This window comes from Aotus nancymaae, unplaced genomic scaffold (genome assembly GCF_030222135.1).
Source record: "Aotus nancymaae isolate 86718 unplaced genomic scaffold, 86718_ANA_hifiasm-v0.15.2.pri h1tg000007l, whole genome shotgun sequence".
Classification (NCBI taxonomy): Eukaryota; Metazoa; Chordata; class Mammalia; order Primates; family Aotidae; genus Aotus; species Aotus nancymaae.
In genome coordinates, this window is record NW_026988418.1 from 40,701,843 (window position 1) to 40,729,479 (window position 27,637).

At 43.4% G+C, this 27,637-nt stretch overlaps 1 protein-coding gene across 3 annotated transcripts in view; it reads right to left on the reverse strand.

The window, feature by feature from the left end:
* The window catches only part of USP33 (ubiquitin specific peptidase 33), a 72,755-nt gene extending 45,354 nt beyond the window's left edge, over nt 1-27,401 (reverse strand). For 2 of the 3 annotated variants that reach the window (XM_012442754.2, XM_012442753.2), the window contains exons 1-3: nt 27,201-27,401; nt 739-870; nt 500-553 (exon numbers count right to left, since the gene is read on the reverse strand). In XM_012442754.2, coding sequence (XP_012298177.1) covers nt 500-553; nt 739-819 — 135 coding nt within the window. In that variant the 5' untranslated portion in view covers nt 820-870; nt 27,201-27,401. Of the gene's footprint in view, nt 1-499; nt 554-738; nt 871-27,200 lie in introns of those variants that run through there. The other variant, XM_064372529.1, reaches the window with a different exon arrangement.
* Between the last annotated feature and the right edge of the window lie 236 nt (nt 27,402-27,637).

Below are 27,637 nucleotides of genomic sequence, written 5' to 3' on the forward strand. Positions count from 1 at the left end.
CAGGCACGTGCCACCATGCCCAGCTAATTTTTTGTATTTTTAGTAGAGACGGAGTTTCACCATTTTGACCAGGACGGTCTTGACCTCTTGACCTCGTGATCCACCCGCCTCAGCCTCCCAAAGTGCTGGGATTACAGGCGTGAGCCACTGCGCCTGGCCCAGATTACATGTTTTAAACTCAATGAGTAAATGACTTTCCAGTCAGTAAATTTAACCAAATGTTTCCAGGCACAAAATAAAAACAGAAGATATATTTTTAAGCTAAAAGCTATGTCATTTCTAATAAAAGGCAAGCATAAAATATCTGAGTGATTTACTAAAAACTGCAAAAGCACTATAAATTAAGATCTTTTCAAAGTTTAATATTTGGTTCTCAATAATGACCTTAAGTTTCATTTACAAAAATCACTTAAAGTGTCAAAAATATTCTGGTTGTCATTATTCAGATCTAAATTTATGATTATTATAGTAATCTTTTCAGTAAAAAACCTATACACACCTCCAGGCATGCCCAAAGATTTGGTCCTGTGACTTTACAATCCTGACAAGTACCCTGTAAAAAGAAATAAAAAAGACAACATTGGATATATTGACACAAACACAGACAATTCACTAATGACATCATACATATTTTTTAAATAGGGTTCATAAACATAGAGTATTATAGCAATTTATGAAAATTATATATTCAAGAGAAAAGTGAATAGTTTTTTAAGGAAAATAAAACGTGTTTCTTACATGAGATTTTTGTATCAAATCTTCTTTTGTTATTTCACCAACTGAATCCAAATGTGGACAATGATTCTGAAAAGCTGACATTTTGTTAAGAATTTTTTCCTGTTTCCCAAGACTTTCAAAATGAGGTAACACCTATAGAAAAAGTAACACACACACAAAAATTAAGAAATGTTTACAATGTCTGTAAAGATTCCAAAGGAAAAAATAAAAATGCTAACATATTAAAAATGATTAAGATAAAAGATAACATAAGAATGATATATTTATGAGTTTGCCCTGTAAGAGTGTATTTTCGGCCGGGCGTGGTGGCTCATGCCTGTAATCCCAGCACTTTGGGAGGCTGAGGTGGGTGGAACACTTGAGGTCAGGAGTTGAGACCAGCCTGGCCAACATGGTGAAACCCCATCTTTAAAAAAAAAAAAAAAAAAAAGTGTATTTTCAAACAGAGATGAGTTTTCAGAATTGAAGTTAATTTGAACATTGGAAATTTCTCTACTACATAAACATTTTATTAAAATTGACATCTATAAACAAATGTAAGTTTGTTTCTTCATGACTTTTACTGCTTTTCCCCTCTCTCTCATTTCACTTTTTATAGATAAATAAAAGGGGGGAATATTCAAGTTATTCAATTATGAAGCATTTTTATCCTTTTTCTTAAAAAAAAAAAGATTAATTTTTTAACATTTTTATCCTTTCTCTTAAAAAAACAATTTCAATTCCTAGGCTGGACTAGGAATTGAAAAACAAAAAAATTTCAAGTGGAAAGCTTCATTTTTCTACTAACAAGAGCCCCTACTAATGGCAGAAACTAAGTCATCTAGTATCCTGGCCCTATATCAGGATAGGCACTTTATATCAGGGTTTGTCAGGCACTATTGAGACTTAGGGCCAGATAATTCTTTGCTGTGAGGAATTATCCTGTGCATTGCAGGTTATCTGGCAACATTCCTGCTTCTACCCACAACAAACTTCCACCCTTACCACCATTGTAAGCTCTGACGACCAATGTCTCTAGATAGTATTAAATTATATCCTCTGGGGGACAAAATCTCTCCAGGCTTGAGAACCCCATTTTCATGATCTTTACAACCCTGAAGTAGGTACCATTATTAGCTTCATTTGCATATGAGGATAAGATATGCAAACTTTCCTGAGTTTGCAGTGTTTGGTTCAAGTAAAGTGAGTGATCTTCCAAAGATCTCAAGTCTAATTCAGTATTTCTAGATCTTCTTTTGGTTGTATATTTTTACTAACAGGGCTTTTCATGCTGTTAATTCAACTTTGAGGTTTGAGAACACTTTACAAAAAAAAGTTAAGAACTTACTAGGACATAATGAAACTGTTTAAAAGTTTGACATTCAGAAATACTATAAATTTAGTATCTTTGGTGGTTTATAAGTTATTCAATAAACCTGCAGGTCTATGTAATAGTTTATAACTATATACAACCGCTTTGTTACCCGATAGCTTATGAGTGTCTGCCTGCCTCTTAAAACCATTGCAATAAATTTGCTGAAATATTAACATATTAGTAAATACCTTTTTTAAAGTTAAAAAAAGTTGAACAAAATCAAATCAAATAATCAATTACTATTACACTGCAACACACAAAATTCACCAGGAACCACTTTAGATTAATAGTGTAAACATTTCCTTTTTCTCTGGAGACATGGTCTCATTCTGTCACCCACACTGGAGTACACAGGACAAACACAATTCACTGCAGCTTCAACCTCCTGGTCTCAAACCATTCTCCTGCGTCAGCCTCCTGAGTAGCTACAACTACAGGTGTGTGCCATCATGCCTGTCTAATTTTTTAACTTTTGCTAGAGACAGGGTCTTGCCATGTGGCCTAAGCTGGTCTTGAACTCCTGGGCTCAAGCAATCCTCCCACCTTGACCTCCAAAAATGCTGGGATTACAAGCATTAGCCACTGTGTCCTGCCCTTTTCTGAATATTACTACATATTAAAATAAGCCAAGCTCCAGACTTTCAGAGGATGAAGTTAAATTTAAAATATTTATTAATATTTCTTATTTCTTATTTATGTTTAGGGGAAGGTTTGACAATATTTCCCACCCCTCTGTTTTTTTATTAGCTCTCTCTGCCCCCTTATCCCATTATTTTCACTGCTAGCCAAGATGGAGTAACAGAGTCCAGATTTACTCTCTCACCTTAAATAACTAAAAAATCAGACAAAATACATAAAACATTGTTTTTCAGACATTAGACAATAGGCAGTGTAGGACACTGATCCTAAGAAGAAGAACACAAGGTAAGCCTATGACTGACCCAGCTTATTGCCTGAAGAGAATTTTTAGGCCACAAATTAGATGGAAGAAAACCTAAACAGAATCTGGAATTAAAATTACATGAGTTAAAGGGAAAGAGTATGCTAGGCACGGTGGCTCACACCTGTAGTCCCAGCACTTTGGGAGGCCAAGGCAAGAAGATCGTTTGAGGCCAGGAGCTCAGAACCAGTCTGTTCCACACAGCAAGACTTGTCCATACAAAAAAATTAAATTCGCTAGGTGCAGTGGTGCATGCCTATATCCCGGCTACTTGGAAGGCTGATGTGGGAGGATCACTTGAGCCCAGGAGTTTGAGGGTACAGTAAGCCAACCACTCACTGTAGCCTGGGAAACAGCCAGACTGTCTCTTAAAAAAGGGAGGCGAAGTGATAGGAAGGGAGGGGAAGCGAGGGGAGGAGGGGAAGGGAGGGGAAGGCAGGGAAAGGGAGTGAAAGGGAGGAGGGAAAGGGAGGGAAGGGGAGGGGAGGGGAGGAGGGAAAGGGAGGGAAGGGGAGGGGAGGGGAGGAGGGAAAGGGAGGGGAGGGGAGGAGGGAAAGAAAGGGGAAGGGAAGGGAGGGGAGGAAGGTAGAGAAAGGGAGGGAAGGGGAGGGGAGGAGGGGAAGGGAGGGGAGGAAGGGAAAAGAGGGGAGGAGGGGAAGGGAGGGAAGGAGGGGAAGGGAGGGGAGGAGGGGAAGAGAGGGGAGGAGGGGAAGGGAAGAGAGGGGAAGGGAGAGAATTTAAGGAGAACAGGGTGGCTAGAACTCCCAGGGTAAATTAACGAAGAGGAAAGAACTACATAGACAGCAAATGAGCTCTGGAGATCTGCAGAGGGCTACCAGTAAATATCCATACAGCTGAGCACTGATGAACGCATACATGTGATTAGACTACCCCAAGCCAGAGGAAAAAACCAAGGGAAAGGATTAGGTAAAACAATTCTCGGCCAGGCGTGGTGGCTCAGGCCAGTAATCCAAGCACTTTGGAGGCCAAGGTGGGCGGATCATCTGAGGTTGGGAGCTCAAGACCAGCCTGACCAACATGGTGAAACCCCATCTTAAAAAAAAAAAAATTCTCAAAGCCTATAAAAGCTGTTTGTGTTCCCATCAGCCAGATTTGAAAGGCATCATAATAGAGGCAATAAAGTACTCAGAATGGCATTGCCTCAATAATGGGAAAAAATTATCCTTGGTGTAAAGACTACTTTGGTTCTGCCTTTAAAAAGTTTAAAAAGGACCAGGCAAGGTGGCTCACACTTGTAATCCCAGCACTTTGGGAGGCTGAGGTGGGCGGATCACAAGGTCAGGAGATTGAGACCATCCCGGCCAATAGAGTGAAACCCCATCTCTACTAAAAATACAAAAATTAGCTGGGTGTGGTGGTGGGAGCCTATAGTCCCAGCTACTCGAGAGGCTGAGGCAGGAGAATCACTTGAACCCAGAGGCAGAAGCTGCAGTGAGCCGAGACTGCACCACTGCACTCCAGCCTGGGGACACAGCAAGACTCCGTTTCAAAAAAAAAAGTTCAAAAATACATCTTAAAAGGATCAAACTGTTCCCAAGAAATTGTGTCCCAGAACAAAGCTTAAGGACATTTAAAGGATTGAAGAAATTCAGTACCCAACTGTAAGGTTGGCCGCGTCGTGGAGAGTTCGGACACGCCTCCTCCCCTCGCCGGGAGCTCGGACACGCCCCCTCCCCTCGCCGGGAGCTCAGACACGCCTCCTTCCATCCGGGTCCCACTCCCCTCCATTTTGTCCCACCCACCTTGGCCACAGCCAATCGGATGCCTCCACTCCCTATAAAACCCCGTGCCTGAGAGGCGTCCGTGCGACTTCTCCGGCCCTTCCTGTCCGGACCGCAGAACCTCGTCCGGGAGCCTGAATAAATTCCCTTGCATTGGATTATTTGCGTGCTGGCCTCAGTTTCTCCGTTTCATCTTCGGTGAAAACAGACCTTACAGATGGCGAGCCAGCCAGGAGGGAGTTGTAAGACCCCTCCCCGGGGAAACTGACTCCTCCACGCAGAGCCGGACCCGGAAGCTGCTGTTTGTTACACCACAAGGTAAGACTTCTGGTACCCACTACCTCACCTGCTGCTTTCAGGGAGTCCCTGTCAGGAAACCGCTGCGCAGCGTCAGGGATTCGCACCGCCGTGGGGTCCGTGACCCCCGGCTTCCCTACTGCGGGGTCCGTGACCCCCAGCTTCCCTCCCCACGGGTCCGTGACCCCAGCAGGCCTCCCACCGCGAGTCCATGGCTCCGGCTTCCCTCCCTTCCTTCCCCACGGGTCCATGACCCCAGGAGGCCTCCCGCCGTGAGTCCGTGAGGACTCCGGCTTCCTTCCCCACGAGTCCGTGACTCCAGTTTAGGACCTGAGTGTAAGAGGAGACGTCCCTACACTCTTGTTCTCTCTCTCCCCGTGAGGGGTATATTTAGGGTCAGGAATTTGAGGGAGACGTCCCCACTTTCCTGAACCCTCACCAGCAACCGAGGTGTGGGTACTCAGAAGCCCTGTTTAAGCAGCCCTGCCTCACAGCAGAGCCAAACCCCTGGCTCATACCAAATTTGTTGTTGTAAATTAGCCCATTTGGCATAAAAGGCTCCCGTTTTCTAAAAAAAACTGTATTTTCGGTCTTTTTTTTTTCTATTTCTGTCTCTCTCTTAGCTTTCTCTCTTTCTCCCTTTCAAAATGGTGGCTGTACCACGCCCTTAAGATGGTGGCCGCTTTACACTTTTAATTCTATCCTGTGCCTCGCCCTTAAGGTGGTGGCCGCCTTATACTTTTAGTCTTATCCTGTGCAACGCCCTTAGGTGGTGGCCGCCTAACACTTTTAGTCCTATCCTGTGCCTTGCCCTTAAGGTGGTGGCCGCCTTATACTTTTAGTCTTATCCTGTGCCACGCCCTTAAGATGGTGGCCACTTTACACTTTTAATTCTATCCTGTGCCTCGCCCTTAAGGTGGTGGCCGCCTTATACTTTTAGTCTTATCCTGTGCCACGCCCTTAAGATGGTGGCCGCTTTACACTTTTAATTCTATCCTGTACCTCGCCCTTAAGGTGGTGGCCGCCTTACACTTTTAGTCCTATCCTGTGCCTCGCCCTTAAGACACTTTCAATCCTATCCTTCTTTCTTTCTGCCTAATTCCAATGCAAGTGAGTGAGTGAGTTTATGTGTAGTCCCACAGCGTAACAGCTGCGGGGCTTGTGTGGGCCTCAACCCGGGGTTCCACAGGGACGTGACCAGGAAAGCATCAGCCTGGCCTCCCATCTGGGGGGGCACCCACCCTTTGTTTGTCAGTCTTGCATGTAGTACTGTGTTTATTGTAGCCATGTGGCACATAGCCCTGGCCATGTCTTTTCTTGGTTTTTGCCTAATTATGATTTTTATAAACGTGCAGGCTTTCTGGTATCTTAGTTCCCAACCCAACCTCTGTTCCTCTTGCACCACCACCAAGGTACTTCTAGCCAAAGAAACCTCCTCTCTGCCCTTAGCCCCTCCACCTTCCTCTTCTTTTTCTGACCCTAATGCGCCTGAGGGGCTCTCCTTTCCACTGGCCCGACCCAATGATCCTCCACCTTATGATAAACCTCAAACCCCTTCAGCTCCTCCACCTCCTGATTACAACCTGGCCTCACCTGTTAGTGCTCTCACCCACTCACGCGGTGCTCCCAACGACAAGGCCTCCCTCCTATGCCCCCTCCGTGAGGTGGCCGGAGCAGAGGGCATTGTCCGAGTGCATGCTCCCTTCTCCCTCTCTGACCTATCGGCCATTGAGAAACGCCTAGGTTCCTTTTCCACCAACCCTGCTGCTTACACCAAGGAATTCCGTTACCTTACTCAGGCATATGATTTAACCTGGCATGACACATTTGTCATCCTATCCTCCACCCTCACCCCAGACGAGCATGACCGGATTTTTACAGCAGCCCGGGAACACGCTAATCAGGAACATCTTACTGATAACCAGATGCCAGTAGGTGCAGCAGCGGTCCCGGAGGCCGACCCTAATTGGGACTATCAGGACGGTTGAGATGGCCGCCGCCGCCGAGACCAGATGTTACGGTGCCTCCTGGTGGGCATGCAAAACGCAGCTCAAAAGGTAGTCAATTACGATAAGTTAAGGGAAATAACTCAGGGACCTGATGGAAACCCAGCCGTCTTCCTTGACTGCTTAACTAATGCTATGATCCTCCATACACGGCTGGATCCGGCCTCCTCAATAGGAGCTATGGTCCTAGCCACCCACTTTATCTCTCAGTCAGCAGCTGATATAAGGAGGAAACTTAAAAAAGCTGAGGAGGGCCCCCAGACTCCCATGCGAGACCTGGTAAACATGGCATTTAAAGTTTTTAATGGCCGAGAGGATAAAGCTGAGGCCACCCGAAAGGCCCACTTAAGGCGAAAGGTTGGCCTCCAAACCCAAGCTCTTGTAGCAGCCCTGAGGCCGGCAGCACACCGAACATCTGGTGAGGGAGGTCCAGCGAAACGCTTCCGAAATGTTTTAAGGGTCCCACCCGGGTCCTGTTATAAATGTGGTCGAGAAGGACATTGGGCCCGGGAATGCCCCCGTCCTCGACCACCCCCTGGACCTTGCCCAGATTGCAAACAGACTGGACACTGGAAGGTTGATTGCCCATCCCGGACCAAAGGTCCACTCCCCACACCTCTATGTGAGGAGCAGGCCGGTCCACAGGAAGCAATCCCTTCACCTGAATTTCTTGGCCTTCTGGATGACTGATGCAGCCCGGACTCGAGGACCCCCATCACCCTTGCTGAGCCCAGGGTAACGCTGCAGGTAGCGGGTAAGTCCATGTCCTTAGTGGACACGGGGGCTACCTACTCTGTATTACCTTCCTACTCAGGTCCTAGCATACCTTCCCAGGTCTCGGTCATGGGAGTTGATGGAAGGCTTTCCTATCCCAACCAAACCCCTCCCCTAACCTGTCTCCTCGAGGGACACCCCTTCTCTCACTCCTTTTTAATCATACCCTCATGCCCAGTTCCCTTACTAGGACGAGATATTCTCCAGATTGTAGGGGCCACCCTCCAACTCACTAATCTCACATACATGCCTTCTTTACCATCCCTCTACACCCTGAGTCGTATTTTCTCTTTGCTTTCACCTGGACTGATCCAGACACTAATCTGTCACAACAGCTTACCTGGACAGTTTTGCCCCAAGGATTCAGAGACAGTCCCCATATTTTTGGGCAGGCCTTAGCAACTGACCTCAGCTCCTGCCCTCTCCAACCCAGTTTCCTCCTACAATATGTGGACGACCTTTTACTCTGTAGTCCTTCCCTCTCCCTGTCTCAACAGCATACGGCCACTCTTCTTAACTTTCTGGGATCTAAAGGATACCGAGTATCCCCTTCCAAGGCGCAGTTGTCAGACTTAGGCATACGCCTCACCCCTACAACCAAGAGCCTAACGACAGACAGGAAAAAGGCACTCCTTTCCAGAGACAGCAGACCAAATTCTCTCCTTTTTAGGGTTTGTAGGATTTTTCCGCCATTGGATACCTAATTTTGCCTCCCTGGCTAAACCTCTGTATGTAGCAGCTAAAGACACACCCACAGGACCCCTCTCCCACCCTGGGGTAGTAAAACAGGCTTTTAAAACCCTACACACTGCCTTGTCCACGTCACCTCCACTCCAATTACCCGATCTGAACCGCCCCTTCCATTTGTTCACTGATGAAAGACAGGGAATCTTAACCCAGCCCCTAGGCCCTGTATATCATCCAGTAGCCTATTTATCAAAGCAACTTGACCCCACAGTCAGGGGGTGGCAGCCTTGCCTGCGGGCTTTGGGAGCAGCAACAGAACTCACTAAGGAATCCCTAAAACTTACTTTAGGCCAGCCCATCTCGGTATTTTCTCCCCATCGGCTCACTGACCTTCTCTCCCATAAGTCTCTCGCACACCTAGGACCTTCCCGGTTACAAGAGTTTCATTTACTTTTCATTGAAAATCCTTCAGTTAGTCTTCATCCTTCTTCTCCACTCAACCCTGCTACTTTACTTCCCCTTCCATCCCACTCCCCTTCCCCAATTCATTCCTGTCCTGAACTAATAGAGGCATTTGCTAAACCACGAGAGGGTCTATCTAGCCTTCCACTCCCCAGCCCCAACTTTACCTTATATGTAGATGGGAGTTCAGTAATAACGGCCGAGGGACGGCGAAAAGCAGCCTATGCTGTAGTTACAGATTCAGCCACCCTCGAGGCACGCCAACTCCCTGATGGGACAACATCCCAAAAGGCAGAGCTCATTGCCTTAACCCGAGCTCTCACACTAGCAAAAGGGAAACGGGCAAATATCTATACAGACTCCAAGTATGCTTTCCTTATTACTCATTGTCACTCTGCCCTTTGGAAAGAGCGAGGATTCCTTACCATAAAGGGGACCCCCATAGTCAATGCCACCCATATCTCAAACCTCTTGCAGGCTCTGTTACTCCCCAAAGAGGTTGCTGTCATCCACTGTCGGGGGCACCGGACCCAGCAGGATCCCATTTCTCGGGGCAATGCAAGGGCAGATGCGGTAGCGAAGGCTCTAACCAGTACCAGGCCAGCTCCCGCTCCGGTCCTGTTCCTTACCACAGCCACGTTGCCGGTGTACTTGCCATCGGAAAGACAGGACCTTATGTTAAGGGGTGGAACCAAGTCTGACCAGGGCTGGATCTTCCTAAATAATAAGATCACCCTTCCACGGGAACAGGCTCCTAAAATTATTGCCGAAATCCACCAATCCTTACATATAGGGCCCAAAGCGTTATACCGCTTTGTGCAACCCCTCTTTTATTCACCAGGTTTGCAACAGACAATTGAGCAGGTACACAAAACATGCGTTACTTGCTCTAAGGTCTCATCTCAGGGAAGCTTGAGACTGCAGTTTCCCACCCACCAAATGCGTGGCAATCTGCCGGCTCAGGATTGGCAAATTGATTTCACCCATATGCCCACTCACAAAAAACTTCGCTACCTCCTAACCTTTGTAGATACCTTTTCAGGTTGGATTGAAGCCTTCCCTACCTCTCGTGAAACAGCAGATACGGTAGCATCCATTCTTATTCAAGAGATCATCCCCCGCTTTGGCCTACCTGCCACCATCCAGTCAGACAACGGTCCAGCATTCATAGCCCAGGTAGTCCAGCTGGTCGTCAAGTCTCTCAACATCTCCTGGAAACTACACATCTACCACCCTCAGTCATCGGCCAGCCCCTACTGTGCCTGGCAGTTCTACTTGCAGGAATCCTGGAAACAAGGCCCCCACCACTAGAAACCAATACAGCGCTACCAGCTCGTATGCGAGAAGTTGGACGTGTCCAACTCTTCAGTCGAGGTGCCAGCCGACTGACCTGTCCCCCTTACTTCGCCCCTATTCAGCAGGAAGTAGTCAGAAAGAGCGGCGCCCTCTATCTATCATCAAAAGGTCGGAATGTAAGGTTGGCCGCGTCGTGGAGAGTTCGGACACGCCTCCTCCCCTCGCCGGGAGCTCGGACACGCCCCCTCCCCTCGCCGGGAGCTCAGACACGCCTCCTTCCATCCGGGTCCCACTCCCCTCCATTTTGTCCCACCCACCTTGGCCACAGCCAATCGGATGCCTCCACTCCCTATAAAACCCCGTGCCTGAGAGGCGTCCGTGCGACTTCTCCGGCCCTTCCTGTCCGGACCGCAGAACCTCGTCCGGGAGCCTGAATAAATTCCCTTGCATTGGATTATTTGCGTGCTGGCCTCAGTTTCTCCATTTCATCTTCGGTGAAAACAGACCTTACACCAACAAGGTAAAAATCACAATGACTGGCTGACAGGCATTCAAAGAAGGAAAATCTGATCCACAGTGAAGAGAAAAAGAAACAAGAAATAGCACAGATGACAAAACAAAGACAGAATAAATTTTAATCTTAAAAATTAAATCAGAACATCAGTGATATGGGGGGAAATGCTCAAATTTGATGAAAACTAGAGCCTTATAGATCCACAAGCAATTTAAACTCAGCACTAAACAGACAAACAGGCCGGGCGTGGTGGCTCAGGCTTGTAATCCCAGCACTTTGGGAGCTGAGGCGGCAGATCACTTGAGGCCAGGAGTTCAAGACCAGCCTGGCCAACATGGTGAAACCCCTTCTCTACTAAAAATATGAAAAAATTAGATGGGCATGGTGGCGGGCACCTGTAATCCCAGCTACTTGGGAGTCTGAGGCGGAGAATCGCTTGAACCCAGGAGACGGAGGTTGCAGTGAGTGAAGATCACGTCATTGCAATCCAGACTGGACAACAAGAGTGAAACCCTGTCTCAAAAAAAAAAAAGCCGGGCACAGTGGCTCACACCTATAATCCCAGCATTTTGAGAGGCTGAGGTGGGCAGGTCACCTGAGGTCAGGAGTTCGAGACCAGTCTGGCCAACATGGTGAAACCCTGTCTCTAGTAATAATGCAAAAATTAGCTGGGCATGGTGGTGGGTACCTATAATCCCAGCTACTTGGGAGGCTGAGGCAGGAGACTCACTTGAACCCAGGAGGCAGAGGTTGCAGTGAGACAAGATCGAGCCATTGCACTCCAGCCTGGGCAAAAAGAACGAAACTCCACTCAAAAACAAACAAACAAAAAACACCACAAACAAACCACACCATGAACATCAAAAACAAGTTGCTTAAAACTAGTAATAAAATCTTAAAAAATAGCCAACAGGTTAGGCAAAGTAGCTAATACCTATAATCCCAGCACTTTGGGAGGCCAAGGCAGGAGGATTCCTTGAGCTCAGGCATTAGAGACCAACCTGGGCAACATAGTGAAAACTACTAAAAATTTAAAAAATCATCCAGGCATGGTGGCATGTGCCTGTAGTCCCAGCCAGTCTGGAGGCTGAGGTGGGAGGATTACCTGAGCCCAGGAGATAGAGGCTACAGTGAACCATGATCACACCACTGCATTCCAGACTGAGTGACACAGCAAGACCCTGTCTCAAAAACAAAAACAAAAAAACAGCCAAACCCTGTCTCAAAAACAGAAACAAAAACACAGCCAACAAAGACCCATAATATTCAGAGGAACAAAGAAGGACAGAGACCTCTCACTGGAAATAATACAAGCTAGAAAGCACTAGGGCAGCACCTTTAAAGTCTTGAAAAAACACTCTCAACCTAGAATTCCATACCTGACAAACATCTTACAGAAAAGAAAGACTTCCTTAGATATATAGGTAGAAAGAATTTATCACCAGCATACCTGCACTATAAAATTAAAATCTGTATGTATCCTTCAATATTTTTCCATGCTTACATAATCATACAAAAACACAGACACATGCAGCTTTCTTCTATCATCATTTCTTCAACATGTAATCATTTACCACTTTTCTGAATCTTTTTCTTATTTAGAATAAGGAAGGATTTAATGAACTTCTTCTACATGATTTTCACGGATACACAATACTTCGTGATGCATGCACAGTATAAATTATTCAATCAATTCTCCCTTTGATGAATATTCACTCTGTTTCCACATTTTGCCAATAAAAACTTCCTTATAGGCCAGGCACAGTGGCTCACACCTGTAATCCCAGCACTTTGGGAAGCTGAAGCAGGTGGATCACTTGAAGTCAAGAGTTCAAGATCAGTCTGGCCAACATGGTAAAACGCTGTTCCTAATAAAAATATAAAAATCAGCCAGGCATGGTGGCACACACCTGTAATTCTAGATACTTGGGAGGCTAAGCCAGGAGAATCGCTTGAATCAGGGAGGTGGAGGTTGCAGTGACCGGAGATAGCATCACTGCACTCCAGCCTGGGCAACAGAGTGACACTGTCTCAAAACAAGACAAAAAAAAAAAACCTTATAGGACAGGCACAGTGGCTCACACCTGTAATCCCAACACTTTGGGATTACAGGCTGAGGCAGGCAGATTACTTGAGCCCCAGTTCCAGAACAACCCTGGCTAACAAAGAAGACCTCAGCTCTACAAAAAAGTTAAAGCCAGACATGGCAGTGCATGCCTGTAATGCCAGCTACACAGGAGGCTGAGGCAGGATAATCCCTTCAGCTCAGGAGGTCAAGGCTGCAGCTAGCTGTGTTCATGCTACTACATTTCAGCCTGGGTGATAGGGCAAGACCCTGTCTTCAAAAAAAAAAAAAAAATACACACATACACACACACACACCCCCCCCTCCTTATAAATATTATGAATATTACTTTACATGGGCTGGATTTGAAAAATAGGTTTTGTAAGTTTACTTTCCAAAGGGGCTATACCTGGCCAGGCACGGTGGCTCACACCTGCAATCCCAGCACTTCAGGAGGACAAGGCAGGCAGATCACTTGAGGTCAGAAGTTTGAGAACCGCCTGGTGAACACAGTGAAACACCATCTCTACTAAAAATACAATTAGCCAGGCATGGTGGTGCTCACCTGTAATCCCAGCTACTAGGGAGGCTGGGGCACAAGAATTGCTTGAACCTGGGAGGTAGAGGTTGCAGTGAGCCAAGATTGTGCCACTGCACTCTAGCCTGTACAAAAAAGTAAGACTCTGTCTGAAAACAACAACAAAAAAAACCAAAAGGCCTATACCAACTTATATTTCACTAACAATGTAAGGGAATATCATTTTTCTGCACAGCAACACTATTCTTTATAAGTAAAAGGTATTTTTTTTAATTCTGTCATTTGAGGGGCACGTTATAATATTCACTAGTACTTTAATCTGTGTTACCCTGACAGCCAGTAAATTTGAATGTCTTTTCATAAATGTTATAGCCTTCTGGATTTGCTCTTTTATTAACTGCTTCTTTAAATCTTTTGCCCTTTTTACTATTGGGTTCATAAGCTCTTCTTTTAAAATTAATCCTCTATCCTCTATATTGCAAAATACTTTTTCAAATTTACCTATCTACCTTTTTAATTAAACATGGTAAACACCATGCTGAAAAGATTGCCCTCTCCCCATTGAATGGTCTTGGCATCACTGTCAAAAATCATTTGATCGTATACAGTACATGAGGTTTTATTTCTGGGCTTTTGGGCTTTTTTTTTTAAGAGATGGTATCTTGCTCTGTCACTCAGGCTAGAGTTTACAGTGGCATGATCACAGCTCACTACAACCTCCAACTCCTGGACTCTAATAATTCTGCTGCCTCAGCCTTCCGAGCAGCTAGGACTACAGGTGTGAGCCACTCCACCTGGCTAATATTTTACTTTTTTTGTGGAGACAAGTCTTGTGATGTTGACCAGGATGGTCTCAAACTCCTGGTCTCAAGCAATTCTCCTAACCTCGAACTCCCAAAGTGCTGGGGTTACAGGTGTGAGCCACTGCACCAAGTCTATTTCTAATCTATTCCATTGGTCAGTATGTCTGTCTTAATGCCAATACTGTTAACTTTCTTATGGTATCCTTTACCATTAAAAGGTTTTAATTTTTATAAAATTAAATATGCCTCTTATAATACCTTCTGAGTTTCTAATCTTCACATTTCCTTTATCCTAGTTTGCATAACTAAATCTGTAGCATATCTTTAAATATTTCTACAAGGTTTTGATCCATCTGGAATTTATCTTAAGACAGGAACCCAATTTTATTTTTTTCCAGATGCGCAGACAGTTGTACCAGCACCACTTATTAAATAATCTCCCCATTTCCCATTGAACTGTAATACTATCTTTCATTAAATCTGCACATATAATGGTTTCTGGATTTTCCATTTTGTTCCACTAATCTATGAGAGTATCATATTAATCTGATTATAGAGGCTAGATACAATATTTTAATAACTAAAAGACACACCTCCTCACTAATCCTTTTCAGTTTTATTGGCTACTCACTGGCAATAGTGAAAAACATAAGTTTACTTTTTTTTTTGGTCTTTTAAAGAAAATTTTTTTTTTGAGACGGAGTTTCACTCTTGTTACCCAGGCTGGAGTGCAATGGCGCAATCTCGGCTCACCGCAACCTCCGTCTCCTGGGTTCAAGCAATTCTCCTGCCTCAGCCTCCCGAGTAGCTGGGACTACAGGCGTGCGCCACCATGCCCAGCTAATTTTTGTATTTTTAATAGAGACGGGGTTTCACCATGTTGACCAGGATGGTCTCGATCTCTTGACCTCGTGATCCACCCGTCTCAGCCTCCCAAAGTGCTGGGATCATAGGCGTGAGCCACCGCGTCCGGCCAAGAAAAATTTTTGCTTCAACTTTTGAAAAAGTTTTACTTCTTTTTTGGGGGAGGAGTTTTAGTTCTTGTTTTCTGATATCAACACAATTATTCACTTTTACTGTTTTAACACATTTACCAGAACCTTTAAGACAATACTGAATACAAATGTGATCATGCGCATCTCCACAACCCCATCAAGTTCCTAATTTTAATGATCTTAATATTTAGGGGATTTGCTGTAATTTCCCTCTATTCTTAATTTACTTATTTTATTAGAAATGGTCTTGATGAGCCGGGCGCGGTGGCTCATGCCTGTAATCCGAGCACTTTGGGAGGCCGAGGTGGGTGGATCACGAGGTCAAGAGATGGAGACCATCCTGGCCAACATAGTGAAACCCCATCTCTACTAAAATATAAAAAAATTAGTTGGGCATGGTGGCGCGCATCTGTAGTCCCAGCTACTCGGGAGGCTAAGGCAGGAGAATTGCTTGAACCCGGGAGGCAGAGGTTGCAGTGAGCCAAGATCGCACCACCGCACTCCAGCCTGGCGCTTGGCAACAGAGCAAGACTCTGTCTCAAAAAAAAAAGAAATGGTCTTGATGAACTCTGGCTAATACTGTATTTAGAAATGTTGCATTTCTAGACATAAGTGAGACTGTTCTTTTTGGCAACATTCCTTTTTTTTTCCCCTCTAGTGCTTGAATCAGGATTGGCAGCATTTTAATCAGAGATAAAAGTATGTGTGCTTCACAGAATGCACTGACTAGTTTTGCATTCTTGATCATGGAAAATAGTTTTTTATTATGATGATGTGTTCTTTATAAATGAAACTCAGCTGTGAAACCATATGCTATGCTGCCTCTGTCAAAGACCAATCTTCCATCATTTTTTCAAACCTTTCATGGGGATTAGACAATTAACATTTTTAGTTCTTGGGTCAGTTTTACTCATTACGTTTCACTATAACAATATCCATTTCCTCTTGAAATAACTTTGACATCATTGCATTCTCAAGAAAACTTGCGAAAGATTCCATTAATCTCTCCCGTATTTGGGGTCTATGATGTTTACTCATTCCTAATCTTGTATATTTTTATTCCATATTTTTTTCTTCTACAAGATGTTTAGGTCATTGGTCTTTGCAAAGAACCAGCTTCAGGATTTATTTATCTTCTCTACTATTTTTGTTCCAAACTGTTTGCAATTCCATTAGTATCAATATCCTACTTGCCTTTGGTTTTCTTTTTTCTTTCTTTATTTTTTTTGGAGACGGAGGCTTGCTCTGGCGACCAGGCTGGAATGCAGTGGTGCAATCTCAGCTCACTGCAACCTCCACCTCCCAGGTTGACGTGATTCTCTTGCCTCAGCCTCCCAAGTAGCTGAAACTACAGGCATGTACCACTACACCCAACTAATTTTTGTATTTTTAGTAGAGACCGGGTTTTACCATGTTGACCAGGATGGTCTTGAACTCCTGACCTCAAGTGATCCACCCACCTCTGCCTCCCAAATTGCTGGGATTACAGGAATGAGCCACCGCGCCCAGCCTAGTTTTATTTCCTTCATCCCTAAAGATGAGTATTGAGTGCTTTGTTTACTGAAAATATTTAAACTACGCATTTTCCTCTAAAGTAAAACTTCTGCTGTTTGTCAATGAAATCGAGATGTTCTCCTTCTCACTGCTTTCTAGGCAATACTATATTGCCTCACAAGAAAGAAATGGGATCAGAGGATTGATAAGAAACTTCCAAAATAAATTTTTTCTAAAATTTCAAGCAAAAAAATAAGATTAAAATAAATTCTCTCTGCTGAGAGTTGAGATGAAAAAAAGAATAAAACATAAATAAAGAAATTCTCTCCCTTCTCCTATTAATTTTGTAGTATTTAAACAATTTACTAAGAATTGGCTGGGCAGGGCCAGATGCAATGGCTCACGCCTGTAATTCCAGCACTTTGGGAGGCTGAAATAGGTGGATCACCTGAGGTCAGGAGTTTGAGACCAGCCTGGCCAACATGGCGAAACCCCTTCTTTACTAAAAATATAAAAATTACCTGTGCATAGTGATGGGTGCCTGTAATCCCAACTACTCAGGAGGCTGAAGCAGGAGAATCGCTTGAACCCAGGAGGCAAAGGTTACAGTGAGCCTTGATCACACCATTGCACTCCAGCCTGGGCAACAGAGCAAGACTCTGTCTCAAAAAAAAAAAAAAAAGAACTGACTGGGCTGCTGGGCATAGTGGCTCAGGTCTGTAAACCCAGCACTTTTGGATGCCAAGGAGGGATGATCATTTGAACTCATGAGTTGACCAGCCTGGGCAACATGGCGAAACTCCATCTCTCCAGAGAAAATAGAAAAATTTGCCCAGTATGGTGGTGCACACCTGTACTTCCGCTGAGGCAAGAGAATCTCTTGAACCCAGAAGACAAAGGTTGCAGTGAGCCAAGATTTTGTCACTGCATTCCAGGCCGCTGCAACACAGCAAAACCCTGACTCAAATAAAAAAAAAAAGAAAAGAAAAACAATTAGTGCATATAAACACAAAGGCTAACAATTTGTCCCAAGAATATTTAGTATCCCGTATAAATACAATGCTATCAAAATAGAAAGCCCTTAGTATTCTCATTACATAGTTTTATTCAGTTTATTCACTAAGACAACAAAATCATTCTTTTAATCCTTTGACAAAGATTTATTGAGGATAGGGTATTCAGATATAGTAGGGTAAGACAAAGGGAGTTCTTAGCTAATTCAATTTCTTCTCAGATTGTACACCACAAGAAAAAAGGCATGTATGCTTCCATTCTTGTCTGATAATTTAGTCACGGGAGATGAGTATCAAACATTAGAAAAGACAGAAAATGGTTATATATGGAAATGCTATTGTTCAATTCACAGCAGATTTTGCAAAACTAAGAGTCCTATGGAAGCTTGTGACTTACAACCTGAAAATCACAAAGAGTGCACAAGATTTTATCTCAGTTTGTCCTTATCCTTGTAATCTTATATCAGGCAGCTTTTTCCTCTATCTGCCACACTAACTGTACTGGAAGTTTTCTCAGCCGTAATGATGGCAGTAACACCAACTGAAAATTTTTCCAGATGAAAACAACTGCACTCATGCTCTACGATATACACCTCCAGTGACTCAATCGCTCATCTGCATTAAAGTAGATTCAAAACTGCTTCTGGGCTGGGCATGGTGTCTCAGACCTGTAATCCCAGCACTTTAGGAGGCTGAGGTGGGAGGACTGCTTGAGCCCACAAGTCGGCCAGCCTGGGCAACATGGCAAAACCCTGTCTCTACCCAAAAAAAAAAAAAAAAAAAAAATTAGCCAGGCATGGTGGCATACACCTGTAGTTCCAGCTATTCAGGAGGCTGAGGTGGGAGAATCACCTGAGCCCCGGAGACAGAGGTTGCATTCAGTGAGCAGTGATCTCACCACTGCACTCCACCCTGAGTGACAGAGCTAGGTCCTGTCTCAAAAATAAAACAAACCTGCTTCTGAAGATACTACTTTTAAGGGGGGAATATTTTAGTAGTACAGTCTCCATATTTCAGGTCAAAATTGTGACCCCCGTTACCCTAATAGAAGATCATCAATCAGCTATTCAAATTTTAATATGAGAAAAAACATAGGGAGCCATGTTATTAATTTTTTTTTGAGACAGATTCTCACTCCGTCGCCCAGGCTGGAGTACAGTGGCACAATCTCAGCTCACTAGCAACCTCTGCCTCCCAGGTTTGAGCAATTCTCATCCCTTAGTCACCTGAGTAGCTGAGATTACAAGCATGTGTCACCACATCCAGCTAAGTTTTGTATTTTTAGTAGAGATGAGATTTCATCATGTTAGCCAGGCTGGTCTCAAACTCCCGGCCTCAAGTGACCCACCCACCTTGGCCTCCCGAAGTGCTGGGATTACAGGCATAAGCCACTGTGCCTGGCCTTAATATAATAATTATATATCAAAAGATAGTTGGTAACCTGAGGAGGAGCTTTTAATATTGTGAAACTGCCTGAATTCCATTGCCTAGGCTATTCCAAAAAGTAAAGCTCTTCATAAAAAGTCAGATTCACATTACAGAGAAAAAAATTTATGTCAGAAGGATTAGTAGCTATTTAATAGTTACACATAAGGTTAATATGAATGCAGGAGGTCTTCACTAGTGGGTGTTAGAACAGTTTAATTTTTTTTTTTTTTTTAAAGACAGAGTCTTACACCCAAGCGGGAGTGCCATGGCGCAATGTGCACCACTGCAACCTCCATTCACCTCGGAGTAGCTGGGACTATAAGTGCGTGCCACCAAGCCCAGCTAACTTGTATTTTTAGTAGAGACGGGGTTTCACCATGTTGGCCTGGCTAGTCTTGAACTCCTGACCTCGTGATCCGCCCACCTCAGCCTCCCAAAATGCTGGGATTACAGTCATGACCCACCACGCCCAGCATAACAGTTCAATATGTTAAAAAATAACCTGGATAAAGCTACAGAAGGCAGGCTAGTAAAATATAAACTTAAAATTATAAAAATAAGTGACCAGGTGCAGTGGATGACAAGATCAGGAACTCAAGACCAGCCTGGCCAATATGGTGAAACCCCATCTCTCCTAAAAACACAAAAATTAGCCAGGTGTGGTGGTAGGCACCTGTAATCCCAGCTACTCGGGAGGCTGAGAAAGAGAACTGCTTGAACCCGGGAGGCAGAGGTTGCAGTGAGCTGAGGTCGCGCCACTGCACTCCAGCCTGGGCAACAGAGTGAGAATCCATCTCAAAAAAAAAAATTATAAAAACAAGTTTTTAAAGGAAAATTAAACTATTTTTTAAAATAAGCTAAAACTGGCCAGGCACAGTGGCTCACGCCTGTAATCTCAGCACTTTGGGAGGCTGAGGCGGGTGGATCACCTGAGGTCAGGAGTTCGAGACCAGCCTGACCGACACAGTGAAACTCCCATCTCTACTAAAAATACAAAAATTAGCCAGGCATGGTGGCAGGAGCCTGTAATCCCAGCAACTCAGGAGGTTGAGGCAGGAGAATCACTTGAACCCAGAAAAAGGAGGTTGCAGTGAGCCATGATCGTACCATTGCACTCCAGCCTGGGTGATAAGCAAAACTCTGTCTCAAAAAAATAATAAATAAGCTAAAATTAACAGGATGAAATTTAATAATGATGGATATAATATTCAACATTGGGATTCAAAGAATCTATCATATAAATTGAGACCAAAAAAAGGGGTCAGGCATTTAGATTCTAGACCCTTGAAGAAGTATAAAACAATGCGATTCCTACTCAATTAATCAACAGAACAATACGTTTCAGAATAAAAAGAGTAGCCAGTCTTGCTGGGCATGGTGGCTCACACCTGTAATCTCTGCACTTTGGAAGGCAGGGTCATGACGATGGCTTGAGGCCAAGAGTTCAAGACCAGCCTGGGCAACAGAGTGATACGCGCCCCCCATCTTTACCAAAAAAAAATTGATTTTTAAAAAATTGAATAGAGTGGCAAAAGGAGAAAAAGAAACATTTTTTTTAAAAAAGAAGAGTAGCCAGTCTTAATGAGTACACTAAGTAGATTATATCTGGAATACAGTATTTTATTTAAGAAGAATACCAAAAGTTACAGAATAAGAGTGCCAAGAAGAATACTAAAAGCTACAGAATAAGAGTACCTCTCATAGAAAACCTTTAAAGAAATAATTTGAAAATGGTATCTTATAAGATAGCACTGTGCTAAGAGTAAAGCTTCTGGAGCAAGGCTCCACTAACTCCTAGATTTGGGGCCAGTAGTAAGTTTCTTCTCTTTGCCTTAGTTCCCTCATCTAAAAAACTGATATAATTACAAATATCTACTTCATCGAGTTTTGGAGATTAATATATAATATATATAACTAATTATATAATTACACATAATAAACATGTTAATATATAATTACATATTATATATTAGCATAAATAAGGTACTCAGAAGAGAGTGATATAGTAAGTACTCAGTAAATGTCAACCATTACGAACTGAAAGCATGGATGTTTACACAGCAGAAGGCAAAAGCTGCAGGACTTGACACACATGTTCCAATTACTTGAACATGATGACCAAAGGGATCCTTTCTTTCTTTTCCTTTTTTGAGACGGAGTCTTGCTCTGTACCCAGGCTGGAGTATAGTGGCTCGATCTCAGCTCACTGCAACCTCTGTCTCCAGGGTTCAAGCGATTCCCCTGCCTCAGCCTCCTGAGTAGTGGGACTACAGGTGCATGCCACCACGCTCAGCTAATTTTTTGTATTTTTAGTAGAGATGGGGTTTCACCATGGCCAGGATGGTCTTGATCTCCTGACCTCATGATCCGTGCGCCTCAGCCTCCCCAAGTTCTAGGATTACAGGTGTGAGCCACCATGCCCAGCCAGGATCCTTTCTTTTCTATGCAACTTGAGAAAGTCAGAACAGCATATCCAATCAATGGTGAAGACTTTGGTTCAAGTATTTCATGTATGGAGCATGTTCCTCATAATTGTTACAAAGAGGGTGAATAACTGTCATAGGTGTTTCAAAGGACAGCAAGCACTTTGCACTAAAAACACAGAATTAAGATTCTATGATTATAGGAAAATTGATCTCTCCTTCAACAGTTTCAATCTAGACTATGGTTCCACCAGTACTAATGCAGCAGTACCATTTTAAATATTATACTTAAGAATTATTTAATAGCAAAAATACAATGAAATAATAAGCTTATGGCTTATCTTTCCATATTTATCATGGAAGAAAATTGCTACCCAATAAACACAAGCCAAAAAAACTGACAAATGGAAGGAACTATCGATGAAGAGTGCAATAACAAGCAGAAAAGTTTATTTTACTCTCAATCCAAAGTAAGTGTTCAGGGAGACTTTTCACAAATGAATCCTGCTGACAGGCATTTTTAATAACTGTTTCTTGCCCTTTAAACAAATATTATGAGAATAAAATCATTCAAACCTCTGTGAGGATTTGAAGATTTCACAAAGTCCTATAATACTTATTTAATCACTCTTAATTTTCATGCAAAACCACAACACAGAAAAAGAAATTTAGTGCTAATCTTTTTATTTCTCTTTTACTAGAAAATCTGTCTCATTACTCCTTACAAGTCTAATTAATGAGAGCCTTAAGTCTATTAAGAGAAAAACACAGTCCCCTAACTGATTTCTCTAGCTACAACCTATGTGTTCTGGAATCTATTCTTTTTTTCCTTTTTATATTTAGAAGGAAAGAAAAATAGAATCTATTCTTAACATTACCACAATTAATAATACTAAAGTATAGCTCCAATCTGGCAATCTTCATTCCAAATATCCTCTAAATGAGATTTGTAAATATTAATTATCATTTCCTATAAAGATTTAAAAAAATCTGTCCAATAATGAATGGCAAAATATGGTCAATTCTAGCCTTATCTTGTTGAAATAATTTTGAGAAATATTGGAAAGAGATAGAGGAAACAGAAATGAATTAATGAATATGATACAGTTCTAATAGAGGCTCAAACAAACTGATGATAATTTTCACTCTAAGTCTCACTTTTGAGCAAGATGAAGAGTTAAATAACAATATACTAGCATTATGGAACAGTCATTCAAAATATTCATGTAAACCACATGGAAACATGGAAAAATGTGAATTTTTAATTCAGCTGGTTAGGAAAAAGAAAAAAGAAAAAAGAACATGAGAAGACATGCTATCACTATATTCAAATGAGAACCATCATAAGAGAAATTATCATTTTTTAAAATTGTTTACAGACTCACATTGAATTAAAAACTAATCAAAATTGATTGCTCTAAACACAGTAATGCTTCCACAAAAAATATAAAAAATTCCAGGCCGGGCGCGGTGGCTCAAGCCTGTAATCCCAGCACTTTGGGAGGCCGAGGCGGGTGGATCACGAGGTCAAGAGATCCAGACCATCCTGGTCAACATTGTGAAACCCCGTCTCTACTAATACAAAAAAATTAGCTGGGCATGGTGGCGCGTGCCTGTAATCCCAGCTACTCAGGAGGCTGAGGCAGGAGAATTGCCTGAACCCGGGAGGCGGAGGTTGCAGTGAGCCGAGATCGCGCCATTGCACTCCAGCCTGGGTAACGAGAGCGAAACTCCGTCTCAAAAAAAAAAAAAAAAAAAAAAAATTCCAGCCAGATACAGTAGCTCATGCCTGTAATCCCAGCATTCTGGGAATCCAAGGTGGGCAGGTCACTTGAGGTCAGCAGTTCAAGACCAACCTGGCCAACACGGTGAAACCCCCGTCTGTACCAAAAATACAAAAATTAGCTGGGCTGTGTTGCACCCACCTGTAATCCCAGCTACTCTGGAGGCTGAGTGGGGAGAATTGCTCGAATGCAGGAGACAGAGGTTGCAGTGAGCCAAGATCACACCACTGCACTCCAGCCTGGGCAACAGAGTGAGACCCTTTCTCAAAAAAAAATAAAGTATGTAAGAAATTCCTCTTCTAGGATTTTATAAAGAGTTAAAACTGTAGGAAATGGTCTTATCTTAGCTCACATTTAGCCCTACATTTTCACCACATTACTGTATTTCAGGACTGTGCTAAGCCCTGGGGAATAGAAATTAATTTAACAAATGCTTATGATCAAGTATGGGCCAGACATAATAAGTTAGTGGGGATGGCAGCATTGTTCAAGTCTCTACCCTGCTTTCCTTTTTGAATGACTGGTCATTAACACTCTATCATCACTCTCCTAAATACTGTGCAATTCTTTTACTTTCCTTAAAAAACTAATTGTCCTTCTGTCAACCCTTCTTTTTCACAAGTTATCTAACTTTCAGTACAATCTTAGATCCCGCCTTACTTTTTTCATTTACATTTTTAGAGACAGGAGTCTCTATGTTGCCCAGGTTGGACTTGAACTTCTGGGCTCAAGTGAATCTCCTATTTCAGCCTCCCAAGTGATTGAGACTACAAGCTCAAGCCACAGCACCTGGCTCCCCTCCTTACTTTCTATCAGTTTCTAAATTCCACTTTTTTAACCACTTTTCAACTTACATTCCTTCTAGGTCTCCATCTAAATTGAGGCTTTTATTTCACAAGTGGATTCTTCAATTAGAATGCCAGTTAAGGCACAGAGTTGATACCTGAACCATCTCCTTTCAGCTCACTTCAATGTTAACTTGTAGCTGGTATGGACAGTTTCCAAATACACTGACAGCTTCCCATCTGAACCACTTCTCTCCAGTTCTCCAGCACCTCAGGAGCTTGCCGAGCCCTACCTAACCAGTGCACCTGGGAAATTCTGGCACTTTCAGGGGCAATCTTAATCAGTGAGGACTGACTGGGTGGAAAACCACTTCATTTGGGGCAGTTATTAAAAAACTCTGAAGCAGTTGTACAAAAATCTCCACAGGTTTAAGCAGCCTCCAGCTGGCCTTCCATTACTGACTTTTCCTCCTTCTCTGGCTTGTGCTTGGTAGCATCTCACCTGCACCCGTGTCATTTCAGGTCCGAGTTCGAGATGCATTTCAGAAAAACCATAAGGGCTACAAAAATGATGGTCACAACTTAGCTTAACATAAAGCCACACCAGTGGTCTTCCAGTCTCAATCTTCTAACAATCACAGCTCATTCTCCTTTCATGTGGATCACATATCTCTTCTGATCAAACACCTTCAGTGAAGTCTTTCATAATTTGTCTTCTTTATCTCTTATTACTAACTTACATAAACTATGAATATCAGCCAACTTGTTCTACCGATGTTTTCTCGAATATAAGTTGTACCCTTCAAGGAGTTCATTAATCTGTTCACATTATAAATATCCTCCAATATTTACCTTTCAAAGCTCACTGATCTCAAATACTAATCTTCACCAAGCCCCAATCACAAGTAATGTCTACTTCACCTAAATTCCTAAACAACTTGTATAAAACTCCTAAGGCATCTACTGTTGCTGTGTAAAAAATTGCTTCACTTGACTACAAGTTCTTTGAAGGCAGAAACCACATTTCATTCTTTTTATTTTCCAAAGAGCCTTGCCCTGGTAGAGTCAAAATATCGACCTACTTAGCCTTCTGAACATTTGAGAGCAACATTTATTTTGATATACCTATTGTTTCTTAAATACTAGTTCTCAGTATATATATAGCACTTAATCCATGTGTCTTTTTATAAACAGTTATAAGCAACTGTACTCATCTCACACTCTAATTTAGAGTTTTCCCACTTATCAAAATGCTCCTGCAGTCACATGTAGATTTTTAAAGTTTAAAAACTGCACTAAATAGAGCTGTTACTTATTCCTTTTCTTTTTAGAAAGGGTTACATTTCACATTTCTCACCAAAAATCTTTCAGCATTTTAGGTACTTCATTTTCTTGTGAAGAGTCCACAGTCTGTCATATGTTATAGCTCGCAGTGCTCCAAACTTAAGCTATCAGAATTCCCAATTTGAATCAAAAGCTGCTTTGGCAACATTATTTCAGGCTTTAGGAAATTCTGATCCTTACACAATCTTGAAATGTTTCTGTTATGGGGAAAGACATTATTTCTTGGCATTCCGAACTCAGAGGACTGGCATGAGGATCAAATAAGATTGTGGAAGTGAAAGGTCACTGAAAATTCTAATAGTACTACATAAATGTAAGAATTATCTCCTTAATTCTGAATTTCAAATATTTAAAATCACCTATTTACTATAATCTAATGTCATTAAACTACAGTTATATAAAAAGATTTGCTTATTATTAAGTTATAAAAAGGTCAGAAAAGACAGAAAAAAGGGAAAGTTGGCAATAAACCAGATCATAAATAAGAAGCAGTCTTAAGTAGACTATCTCTCTTGCATATATCAGGTCAAATATTTTATTCCAAGAATATTTTTTGCACTGTCCTTTCAATCCTGCCAAAGTAATGAAATAATACAACACTCCTAGCATTGCGTAACTATTACTATTACCTTATCTTAACACTAGCATTGTCTTTCAGTAAGATTCCAATTTTCTCCCTTATTTACAATAGTATGAATTCACTAACAATATTTGTATTATGTTCAAATCAAATAGCCTAAGGTGATAATATACGGTCAGTACTTTCCAGATGATACAGTCATTCTGTCTCAACCAGAAACAGAATTAGGACGGCCTCGTTACTTTTTGTAACACGTTTTTCTTAAAGGAAAAATAATCTGATTAAACTTAAAAATCTCTAATTCCACATATCTATTAAGCAAAAGGCCTAGAGATCGTTATGGTAAAATTCATCCTCAATTAAGTCTATGCTCCTGCCAGTATTTCACGCTCTGGCTCAGTTTTCCAGGCCTAACACTGATTCTATGAGAATGTAAACTCCAACGGTACTTGAGTGCAAAATACCTAGGAAAATCTCATCGTCCAACAGCTCAACTTGCACCCTGTAAATATTCAAATGAAAAGCGTTTTGTATATGAGAAATAGTTAAGAGTAAAGGTCTGGGAAACCACACACTATGGATCTTTCATCCAAACAAAAGCTACAGATGGACAGAAGATAAGGGGTAACCTCTCAGGCAGGATCAAACATTGGTCGAAGAAAATTCCAAGTACGATGACACCTCGGTTTTTCCGTTCACAACAATAAATAACGGGGCGGGCCCCCTCAACGGCGCCGCAAAGCGAAACCAGAACGCAGGAGCCGGCGCGCTGCGGGGCTTTCAGTCGCCCACCGAGAAGGACTGGCACGCCTGAATGGGGAGACCGAGAGAAGGGAGCGGAGCCTGCCCCTCCCGCTTCCAGGGAAGAACTCCTGAGGACCCTTCCTCAAATCAACGACCGGTTCCCGTCCTCCGCCGACCCCTGAAAGGGCGACCACCAGACTATCTCTGCAACGCCGAGCACCAAGGGGCCGAGGCCTTCTTCCCGCTTGCGCACCCACCGCCACCTAGGACCAAGAAAAACAGGCCGCTGTAGCGGCCGGAGCCCCTGCGCGCGGGAGCGAGAACGGAGACCGGACCCGGGAGGAGAGCGAAACGCCCTTCGGCCCCGCGCCCCTCCCAGCCGCGCCGCGCTCACCTCCACGGCCTTGCCTGCAGGACCCGCCAGCGCGACCAATAGCGGCCTGCAGCCGCACCTCCGCAAGCTCCTCTTTTCCTTCTCAGCCCTCGGAGAGGGGTAGTGTCGCGTCAGGAGGTCGGCCCTGCAGCGTTGCCCGTGAAGTGTCAGGCTCCCAAGCCGGCCACTTCCCGCAGCAGCCGCGGCTCCTTCCGGTGTGTCGGGGTCCGCCGCAGGCGTCTCGGGCGTCAAGGGAGGTGGGGGCGGAGCCTCGAAGAGAGCCCGCCCCAGGGGCGGGGCCACGGGGGCCAGGCCCAGGTGCGGCGACTTGGGCTGGCTCCCTACTCTGACTGCAAACTAACTGTGCAGGGTAAGTGCAGCACTTTGAGTCTATGATTTTTTTTTTTTTTCGTTTTTTACATGTGTCCTCCTCCTCTTCCACAGTCACACACTACAAC